The 11359-nt window shown below is 38.1% G+C and overlaps 1 protein-coding gene and 1 long non-coding RNA gene across 3 annotated transcripts; one reads left to right on the top strand and one right to left on the bottom strand.

Annotated features, from left to right (window-relative positions):
• Positions 1-223: 223 nt before the first annotated feature.
• On the bottom strand, positions 224-9190 carry LOC114558373 (uncharacterized). Its single transcript, XR_003692953.1, has 3 exons — positions 9115-9190; positions 5224-5342; positions 224-681 (listed from the first exon to the last, which is right to left on the bottom strand). It is a non-coding gene; the product is annotated as an uncharacterized LOC114558373 (long non-coding RNA).
• On the top strand, positions 809-10768 carry csrp1a (cysteine and glycine-rich protein 1a). Of its 2 annotated transcripts, none has more exons than XM_028582316.1 (7): positions 809-1056; positions 4221-4355; positions 7284-7393; positions 8234-8402; positions 8486-8615; positions 8706-8802; positions 10243-10768. In XM_028582316.1, exons 3-7 carry the CDS (start codon positions 7285-7287, stop codon positions 10317-10319), a joined length of 582 nt encoding a protein of 193 aa, XP_028438117.1. In that variant the 5' UTR covers positions 809-1056; positions 4221-4355; position 7284; the 3' UTR covers positions 10320-10768. The 2 variants fall into 2 exon arrangements, with proteins under 2 accessions (XP_028438117.1, XP_028438116.1); XM_028582315.1 differs by having other exon boundaries at positions 4024-4355.
• The last annotated feature ends 591 nt before the right edge of the window (positions 10769-11359 follow it).

Raw genomic sequence — 11359 nt, 5'->3', positions numbered from 1 at the left:
AAAAAAAAATGTATGACTAAAAATAAAATAAAAACTTTAAATGCAATTATCTGTTTCAGCCACCAGAGGGGCATTGCTCCCCCTGCCCCACAGCCAAATCATGGGTCAGACCCATCTGGTAGCGAAGGAGGGCCGAGACTGTAAAATATGCACAAAACATGCCACTTTGAAATTTTGCTGTTTCTATGAAGACTAAAATGTTGGATGACCCTCCCCTCAACAAATAATAAAAAGACATGACCGTCCCCTATTTTCCTCCGGTGGTCCATTCCATAAATACCGAACGGTCCCTTATTCAAGTAGCTGCTAATCCAGCCTTTATCCGCTTGCCTCATGCAGAAACGAGGAGGTTCACTTCTTTCTAACGCCAAACACCCCCAGTTTCTTTTCATTTTCAAACTTGTAGACTCCAGCCCAACAAGTGACATCAATTGAGGCATTTTTTTCAGATTTCACACAGCTCCCTCTGGAGCCGAAAAGTCTTCATAAATTGTTCACACACATGTCCAGGTTTCCAGGGTGTAGAACAGGTCAGGTGAATTCCGGGAAGGAGAAGGGTCAGTCAGAGAGAGACAGTAGGCCGGCTAGCGGCGGGGTCCAGTGGTGGCTGGTTCCGGTCCGGTGTATGGCAGGAGTGGAGCGGTAGCAGGAGTCAGGTTCCAATGGCAGATGGAGGAACAACTAAAGGAATCACAACAGACAAACTTAAACAGAGGTAAAGGTTTGTCTGGCACAAGACTAACTGTGGCAGTATTGTCTATGATCTGACACAGAGTGAAGGAATGACCGGGTATATGAAGCACAGGTTGATTGTGGTAGATGATTGTGGCAGCTGGAACCCTGACTCCCGCACACCAGACTCCACTCCGGCAATTAGGACAGACAGACGGAGGGAGAGAGGAGACAACAGAGAAGCTACCTTGGGGCAGCGGGCCTAACATCAGGGAATGATTGTAAAGATTTAGAAAGAATATGTTTATGGTATTTACTATCTAACTGGGATGTTTTGCGACTAGAGAGGATTGCTTTAGACCAAGTACACACGGCGATACACTGGTAAGAGCAAATTACGTTTAACCACGTATCCAGCTAATGTAAATGTAAATAGCTCACGTTACTGTATTGTGTGAACAGTTAACTTTATTTAATATTGTATGTTAGCTGATTATCTAGATCAATATGGAGATGTCACTTTGGACTCTGGGAAACTGTGAATCTACCATGTTTAATATGTTGTCATTTTAAATGCAGAGTTCCCATACTTTCTTAAACATCAAATTCAAGGACTTTCCAGGCCCAATTCCCTCAAATGTAAGGAACTAACCGGGCATAGTTTGAGACAAGAGATCTAGGTAATTACTGTTACCACTGATTTTTATAATAAGAACTAGCAAGGCTCTACAGAAGCTCACAGACAACAATCAAAAAGAGAGAGAGGCTTAAATGTGTGAACAATTCTCAATTGTGCTGTGTTACAGTGATGACTATGTGGTCTCTGCCTTCTCTAGCACAGCAAAACAATATATAGCCTATTTAATAATGTCAGGTAAAGACATTTTTTAAAAGATCAATTGAGAAAATGATCTGCATATTAATGGCTAATTAAAACAACAGTTAGTTGCAATCCTACAGTCAAACAAACAGTAATTGATGCGTTGGTACTGTAAATGCACATACATAGTCACTTTTTTTTTGTAGGCCAACTTTCTTTTGTACTGGTGTGTTCTGTATCCAAAATGACCACATGATGGTAGCAGAGGTCAATTGTTGTAGAGCTGAATGCTCTTCAGCCACTCTACTTTGTCTGTCGGCATTAGCAAACACCTCCTTAATCCATTTTTCTTAATGCTTTCTCATCCATTAAGCATATCAGAGTGACCTTTACCAGCTAGTCCCTAAAGGTCATTTAAGGTTGTGGTGATAAAGTACAAAGGCTGGAATTACTTTCACCCAATCTTACTGCTGCTTAAAGAAATCTAAGGGGAGACCAGGGTTATATCTTTGTATCCTCCCTATATTTCTGTCAACAATCCTATTCTCAGGTTTGGATAGCTTAAAATAAAGCAGAAAAACTCACACTTGCCTGTCCATCAGGTGCGGGGCTGAGTACAGAGTGTGCATGCCAGTCTCTCATGGCTAAGAGTAGATAAGATGTTCCTATGCAACCTTATGATTTTTTTTGTTTTAGTCAACAGCCGATTTGTCTTACAGACAAATTATGTGAGAGACCAACACAGTTATAGTACACGGAAGGCAGCTAGGGGTTATCTAGTCAAGCAAAAAAAAACAGACTAATGCAGTATGCAGGTCTGTCATGTTAAGAGCCGTCACAATGTGGAATAGCTTGCCAACTACCACAGTGGAGGCACCAAGTAAGGTCTTATTAATTAATTAATTAATTAATTAATTAATTAATTAATTAATTAATTATTATAAATATTACTTAGAAAACACTTCAACAATAACTAAACATTATTTAATCTAAGTGTATAACTATGATGGACTGTAAATGCTTGTGGTGTTATTTTACCAGACACTAATTTAGGAAATATGTAGATACAAAGTGACATTCTTTTACTTGAACTATATGTGTTTGTTTTTTTTTAAATGTATGTAAAATGTGCATGTTTTGGAATTCTTTTGTATATGTTATGATTGTTGTATGTGGACCATAGAGAGTAGTGTGTGTATGTATATGTGTATATGTGTGTATATATATATATATATATATATATATATATATATATATATATATATATATATATATATATATATATATATATATATATATATATATATATATATATATAGCAAAGCAAACAATTCTCTTAAAATGCAAAAGAAGAACTACAAAAAGCAAAGACGGCTCATACCCAGAACAAAAAATATGCCCATGTTAATGTTTTAAAGAGCGGAAGTACAGTATTTATAGAACACAAGATTAAAAGTAGACTACTGTACAACTCTTTGCTACATTTATATTCTCACACAGATACCTTTTTTTTATTTCGATGTTTCAGTTCCCTCTAACGTCCATTTTTGGAGCATCAGAGAGAAGCGCAGGCATTTAACTAGCACCTAAGGCACCGAAATCCGCGTGCTATTCGGTCTGGTAGATAGCGGTTGTTAAGGCACCGGTGCCGTATTAGCACCGGGTCTGTGCAGGTGCACAAACCAATAGGGTGTCGGAATGGTATATGTTTATACTCCTCCAACCACAATCAAATTCACTCTATCCGGATGGCGCGATAGGTTGTTTTTGTGTGTTTTTTTTTTTTTTTTTTTTAACGATGACAAGCCGGAATGAAAACAAGCCAAAATGAAATAGGAGTAACGAGGCTATTTTTAAAATGTAAGGAGTAGAAAGTACAGATAATTGCGTGAAAATGTAAGGAGTAGAAGTAAAAAGTATACTGTCAAATAATTACTCCAGTAAAGTATAGATACCCAAAATTTCTACTTAAGTAAGGTAACAAAGTATTTGTACTTCATTACTTGACACCTCTGTTCTTATCTGAGGAGTGGGCCTTTTGAATGGTTTCATGTAAAGCTCAGCCTGAAACCAAAGTATGAAGACATTTATAAAATACCTAAGACATTTTTATACATGAACCTACTTTTAGCTTCTTGTCATTTGACACCAGCAATGAAATTACTACATGAGGCCTGCAGTAATCTGAAGACAAAAAGATAGGGAGGGGAGAAAATGCCTTTTTAAAATGTAGGAATTTGAGAAGTTGAAATGCACAGTAAATGCTCTTGCACCACTCTACCTTGAACTATTCTACTATTATTTTTCTGTGCTCATAAAGGGAACTATGTCTTTGCACTACTTCTGCATTTAGTTCATCTTTTTTTGTTCGCTGTGTTTCTGGCTCTAATTTAAAGTAGGTATAAACTATTTCAAGGCAATACACAGCTTTTCAATCCAAGTTTCCTCCCCATTCTCTCTCTCTCTCTCTCTCTCTCTCTCTCTCTCGCGCTCTCGCTCTCTCGCTCTCTCGCTCTCTCGCTCTCTCTCAGCTAGTCAGTCAGAAACTCTCCTGTTGCTCAACACGCCATAGTGTACAGACTGAAGCAGCAACAACAGAAGCGCCTCCCTAAAAGAGCACGGTCTGGAACAGCGGAAAAGTGGACAGGCACATACCATCAACGTGGTCTGAGTCTAGGATAAAGTCATAACATTTGGGTTAGTAAGATAAGCTACTTTTCTCCTACAGGCTAAAAGTACAACTCCTCCACCTAACGTTGGACCGCTGGTTTTCTGAACACACCCCAGTGGTGCATTTCTCTGATCAGGGAGAAAAACTTCAACCTGTACATCATCACTGACTGACAGCACCTACTAACTGCAGGTAAGTAATGTCAATATACTACATCCTGCTTAAGCTTCCTGCTTTCCTCTTACTGTATCTAATTTCCTACTCTTTGTGGCGATGCATGATAAGAAAAGAAACTACAATGTTAATGTATTTTCCATGCAAGTCAGGTCAGACTCCTTTGTTTCAACAGCTAGCATGTATTAGTTTGCAAAGCACACCATTAAACAGTAATACAATGTGTAACACTAATTGAAATGAAAACCCAATACAGCATGCAAAGATCTTAATGCTCTTTGGTTCAAAGTGTAGAAGTTGATATAGAACAGTAGGCAATCTCCACCTAAATCACACAGATGTCACATGCTGTCGCATTTACTTCATGAACGGACTTCCTGATTTGTTTTCACTTCTTACTTCTCATTCACTGTTCCATTTGAACATTCCTGTACAACTGTCAGTGTCCCCACATGTCTAAACTTGCAGAGCCACAAATATCAACATGTACCAGAAGTCCTCTTCAGGAATACTGCACAAATCATTTAGCCAAGACCTGGGTTATTCATGTACTAAATTAACACATTATTGGTAAAGGAGAAGCCTTGACGTTTAACTCTGAAATACCGGCGATCATAAACCTCGTCTTTCTCAAAACACTGCCCTAATTTTATAAAATAATGATGACTCTAATAACCTTTTAGCCTGTCAAGTGAGAATACTCTTTATTACTCCTCACCTTGTCTCACTTCTCTATGCATTCCCCTCAGTAATTGTAAATTTTTGTTGTGAAGTGTTCTGAGACCATGGTCCATGGTGATAATTCACTATAAATAAGCCATTATCTGTACAAATCTAAATAAATATTGACTAACTTTATTTTAATTCATCACCTGTTTTTTCTCACCTTCTGTTTACGACTTTTTTCCTGAAGCTGGCGTCCTCTTCACATCATGACACTCATCTCATGTCCAAGCCTCTACCTTCTTTTTCTGCTCCTCATTGATTGTTTTCACTCCAACATTGCTGTAAAATAACACAAAAGAGTTATTTGACATTCTGACTTGCCACTTCTAGTCATATTTTTCCTAGTTTGGCTTCTGGAAAGGTCTTAAAAAGGCTATTTTTCTACCAATGCCTGGTACAGAAATATTCCTGACATTGCTGCTTTTACTGGCAGTAAAAGCAAGCTCTTGTCTTGTTTCCAGGAATGCAGAATATAAAAACTGCAAACCTATGTATAAAGTAATTCTGAAAATACCAGTTGGTGTCAGTGTATCTGTCAATACGAATTCTCACTAGCAGAACACTCATAATCAAGGTCTTTCACTTTCCTCTGTTTCACATGCTTTACTTCTTCTGCTTCAGCACTGTTTCCCTGAATCTTACTCCGTTCAGGCTTATGTAGTTGTGCTAGTCAGTTTGTGACTTAAATACATTGTTATAATTTGAGGTTTTGTCACACCCTGAAAGCATATCCCACAGTCAGTTGACAACTGTTAGCACATCCAAAAATAAAGCTAGAGACCCAATGATCCAGCATAAACAACCGACTGATTTTACTTTTTTAATTGCCTTTATATGAACTAGCTTGCCTGGGGGGTAGAGCTGTAATATGGTTTGTGATCAACAATGTGCACAGTAGTTTTTTTGTATTGTATTAATGATTTATGGGTAAAACTAACTAACATTTATACTGAATGTACATTACCAGACATTATATTCGCCAACCACTGCAGTTAAGACCCAGAAAACTTATTCCTAATGCTTTATAAGATTTCACTGTCTGGCCTGTGAATAACCCCCAGAAACTAAAACAGTCTGTGCTTACAATGATGGAAAGTCACAGAGCAGCAGTGGCCAGACACAAACCGCTCCACCCATTACTTCACTCTGAGCTATGATTTAATATCATACAGTGAGATAGTAAGTTCCATTCTGGTGTCAGCATTAAAGTAGGTATGTTTAATTTTGGGGTGTTGTTATTTACTTTTAAAGAAAGGGAGAGAGATAATTTGGTGCAGCAAGGCACACACAGGAAGTGTGTCGAAATGGCCTCCTATCATACTTTGCGGAGAGCTCAGCTCCATCCTCTGCTCTGACGAATAGAAAAAGGAGCCCCAGGTAGAGTTGCAGCTGCTTCTTCATTTAACATATTTCCTGCCTAATAGAACAAACCTACAACTCACAGAATTGATGCAGAATGAGGCAGACATGCAGGGATTAGATGGTGTGAGTCAGGGGCAGGGAGGTGGGAGGGTTTACACAGTCAGGAATGTGGATGTGGATACACGAGATTGGACAGGGAGGGTCATGCTGGGAAACACACTGGGTAAAAACAGGCAGGATGCCAGGGTCTTTCACATTCCACCAACCTTAAGACTCCTGATGGTCACATTTTCACATTATTTCCACATTGGCTGTGAGCAACTTTCAACTCTAGCCAATTAACATAAAAAAAAATGAATTATTCTTGTATTTTCTGCTTCACCGCCAGCTTGCTGGTCCATTAAAGAAGCCACAGAGAACTGGCAGGAGTGAAATTACAGTCTTAGGGCCTGGCTTTACAAAGCCAAAATTACAGGCAACCAAATCTGGATGTTAAAATGGGTTTCTTACAACAGAAACTACAGATGGTTGTGTAAAGGAATTTATTAGTTCTCCAATTGTTTTTAAATTTTAGGCCTAGTTCCACATGCAAATTACAGGCTTTTAAACCAAGTCAAGAAATAACATTTTAATTGTATTCCCTGAAGGAATATACCTATACATTATTTTAGCCACAGTCACATTTTTACTCTTTTCTAGCATCTAATGGTTAGCTTTTTCTCTCTGAAACATAGATAATCACTTTTCTGGGTTTCTTCTTCTTTGTGAAGATGCTGGATCTTTGTTGAAATGTTTTTAAAAGCTGTTATTACAGTGTGTTTGTGTGTGTCTGTGTTCATGTTGCATGCATTACTAAAGGATGCCATTAGGAGGGGGAAACAAGTGTGGCCGCTGTCAGAAGACAGTTTACTTTGCAGAAGAGGTCCTTTGTGATGGGCGGAGCTTCCACAAGTCCTGCTTCCTGTGCAGTAAGTAAACTCTTTGCTGCTTCCTGTCATTGTCAACGAGGAAACTGCTGAACTTCGGACACTTGTCATTACAGTCACAAGTAATACTAACCTAATGTGAACTCTTGCTCATCTATTCTCAAAGGAAAATGTATATGCCTAGGTGGAATAGCATAATACAATTTTTTTGTAATAGGCACCATGCATAGTAGCTTAAAAAAATCCAAGATAGTGTTGTTGCATGCATGCTTTAATACTTAGAAGTATGAAAATGTGTATATTTCCCTATATGAAAGATATCCTCCAGTATGAAATTTGAACAGTGGTGTAAATTATTGAGTCTTATAAGAGAACCTTACTCTTTGTTTCTCAAGCTGAAATTTGACATTTACTTTTTTTTAAATCTAGAAAGCACCTTTATAGTTGATTATATAATATTAAATCATAGCTTCAATGTTTGGGCAATTATACATATGAATAAAGTACACCAGCAAAACAACATAATCTACCCACTTACAACAGTTAAGGGAATATTTTTTCTTTATCCTTAAATCACAAACATTGCAACAGTAAAACAACACCATTAAAAGAAATGTAATTAAATAAAAATGTCTTTTTCTGCCTCAACTTGAAAAATATGGATTTGTAAGTGGAGTTATTTGTGTTCTTGTTTTAAACAAACATTCCTGTGATGGAATTTAGATAAGAACATGCTTCTTCAATAGAACTGTTCCATAAAAGGAAACCGTTAGGAGCCTATCTAAATTCAGGAATGTGCCCAAAAACATGTGCACAACTATTCAAAACAATAACATACGTGTGTGTGTGTGTTTGTGCATGTGAATGTGTCTGTTTTTGCAGTGGTGTGTGGGAAGAACTTGGACAGCACAACTGTAGCTGTTCGTATGGATGAAATTTACTGCAAGGCATGCTACGGCAAGAAGCATGGGCCAAAAGGTTACGGTTATGGCCAGGGAGCAGGGACACTCAGCATGGACAAGGGAGAGTCTTTGGGCATTACACATGAAGAGTGAGTAACACAAACATACACACTTCTTGATCTCTTTTTTTTTTTTAGGCCCTTTATCTACATTTTGTCTCTCTCTCCATTAGACCTGCACCTCATCGTCCTACCAGCAACCCGAACCCATCCAAGCTGGCTCAGAAGTTTGGAGGGTCAGACAAGTGCCCTCGCTGTGGGAAGTCTGTCTACGCTGCTGAGAAAGTGATTGGAGCTGGGAGTGTAAGAAAAAACACACATGCACACACACATGTGCATGCTTGCAAAAAAAAATACCCCCTTTTTAAAAATGGATCTTCTTTTTATTCACAGTCATGGCATAAGACTGGATGTTTCACCTGTGCAACATGTGGGAAGAGCCTTGAGTCAACCACACTAGCTGATAAGGATGGAGAAATCTACTGCAAAGGTAAAACTTCCTATACGAAATATGAAAACCTATATGAAATCAAACAAAATAATAGCCTATTGTTATACAATGTACACAGGAAGCCTGTATTTGAAACTGCACAAGCATTCTTTAACACAATCTTCAAACAGATAACAAATAACAAATTCTTCTTTTAAGAAGAACTTGTTGAGGCTTAAGAACTAACCAAATTGTGTTCAAGTTCACTCTGAGATTTCATTCATGGTCAAGAGGCTAGACGTTACTGCCAATAAGATATCTATTATAAGTATATATAATGGTATTATATCATTGTATAGTAATATGTCCGACCTGTTTTCAATGCTGGTCCAGAGTGGTGAAGCCAGGCAGGTTGACCCGTGTTGATCCATGCAAGCTGCATTTGTCTGACAGAGATTATGATATTATGCACCATAATGTAACACAACATACACAGTGTGACTACTAAAAGCGCAAGATAGCACATCCTAAACTAGAGGAGGGGGGAAATGATTGGATGCAACAATCAAATTTAAATGCGAGAGAGAAAATAATCTGCTATGTTTTTTTTATTAGTGGCCTGTGAGTGGGTGACTGAGTTGTAATAAACACAAGAATACAGCAGAGGGCCCCCTACCTAAAGATGTCCTCAAGTACACAACAATAACATTTTCAGGAATAGGAAAAATAGAGCAAGTTTTTATATTGATTTGAAAGAACTGTTTCAGGATTCCACAAACCATAATTACAGTGCATTATTGATGTGCCCTTTTCTAACTCACAAAACATCCAGTTATGGCTGCATTCCATTTAGGGGAGACAAATAAAGTAATTTTTTTAGAGGCAGTAATTGCCCCATACTGAATTTGTCATCACGGCACACGGTACTCCTTGATTAATTAATTATAACATTAATGATGACTGTTCTCCACCCATTTCCAGGGTTTAGTGTGCATGAGGGATCACTAGAGAGGCTTCCTGCTTTGTAAATAAAAACTGTCGGCTGTGGAAAAGGTCTATTTCAAGAATCCTCAAAGACTCTCCTGTCCATGTGGATATTGAAATATGCACATTAACAAATGTGTTTAACCGGCTGCTTCCCAAGTTGCTCTTGAACGTTGGCCAGTAACCTAAGCTCAGAACTGCAGGATTATTATTTGTATAATCCAGCAGCAAGTTATATCTTCAACGTTTCTAGTTGTCCTATAGATAGCTTATTTCTAGTCTACCTAAAAAGAATGTTTACAAGGGACTACACCAACGCTCAAACACAATATCTCCAAGTTGAGTCCGTTTCCCCTCTGCTGATGCCCCAAATGGGGCTAACGTTAATGCTTTTGACGTTGCTAAGGTTAGCTAGCTTTGACTCGAATGCATGCGAGGCACCAACTGGGGTTAACTGAAGAATATGATGTTGATACCTTAGTGTAGTGTTTTTGACATTACCTTTCTTTTCAACAGGCTGTTATGGCAAACAATTTGGTCCCAAGGGATTTGGGTACGGACTGGGAGCCGGGGCGCTGTCGCATACCAAGTAACTTGGTAGAGACCACTGAGATCTCCGTTCGTTGACAGGTTTCCAGAAAGATCCACTGTCTTCTTCCTGCAGAGGGCAGACTGTTGCCAGCAACATGCACCTGACAGCCACATGCTTTATTTTAAAAAATAAAATAAAATAAGCTGCATTATAAGATTGTACAGTGAGAAATATAACACCATTTCAGCCTCATATTGGCCAAAGATCATAAGTAGTGCTGTTACAGTAAATCTTAATACATAATAGTGAAACATTAAGCCCTATTTATGTTTTTAACACTTTATTGACGAATTGCATTGCTCTTACTGTTTTCTGTTTTGTTTTTCCCTCTTATGAAATCTCAGTAGGCTATCATTAAACAGTATTCTGTATAATAGAGTAAATGCTGCTTTTCTTTATATGTTATGCGTTCCAAACAGGTTGTTAATAAATAAAGTTGAAAGATTTTGGTGCCAGATTTTCTTAATTGGTGCAGAAATTATATAATAACAGGTGAGTGAAACTCTAGGGAATAGTATTGAAAGGTGACGTTCTGTGTGTAAGTTTCAAGAAATGCCACAATGTTCATTGTATCCATTCTTTTCATAACATCGCAGTGACACATCACAGTGCTGAGACGATAAGTAGGCTGTCTTGTAAAGTTGGGGAAATCACAGCTTCACTCTCCTGCTGTCACATTAGAGCCATGTTACTGTCATGCATGTAAAGGATGACTAAAAGTAGCCTACCATTAAGCGTTCACTCAAATGAGAACAGTAAAGTCCTCAGAGTAATAAGCTAGGCTTGTTTGTTATGAACATCGTGACCAGTCTCCACTTTGTTTAACTTTAATCATTACATTCAGTCCTGCCATTGGTTTCAAACATGCCTATTATTGCCATACTATTTTTTCAGGATGTGTACATTTTATATGAACAGTATAACACGTGTAAGCTATAAAATAAATAAAACAATTAGAACTGGGATTGTTGTCGTTTCTCACACTGGCATATTAGCCTACACATCTGACTTCTTTATCCACCCTGAGCCTCCCGTTTAAGC

Source organism: Perca flavescens, chromosome 7 (genome assembly GCF_004354835.1).
Source record: "Perca flavescens isolate YP-PL-M2 chromosome 7, PFLA_1.0, whole genome shotgun sequence".
In the NCBI taxonomy this organism is placed as follows: Eukaryota; Metazoa; Chordata; class Actinopteri; order Perciformes; family Percidae; genus Perca; species Perca flavescens.
The sequence above is the reverse complement of the archived record's forward strand: the minus strand, read 5'-3'. Positions and strand labels throughout refer to the sequence as shown.

What these genes read in the sequence shown, in the direction of transcription:
- csrp1a (XM_028582316.1), top strand. Translation starts at nt 7,285, where the DNA reads ATGCCATTAGGAGGGGGAAACAAGTGTGGCCGCTGTCAGAAGACAGTT. An exon ending in AAGTGATTGGAGCTGGGAGT is followed by an intron (nt 8,616 to 8,705) that starts GTAAGAAAAAAC and finishes TTTTATTCACAG; the next exon opens with TCATGGCATAAGACTGGATG. An exon ending in TGGAGAAATCTACTGCAAAG is followed by an intron (nt 8,803 to 10,242) that starts GTAAAACTTCCT and finishes TCTTTTCAACAG; the next exon opens with GCTGTTATGGCAAACAATTT.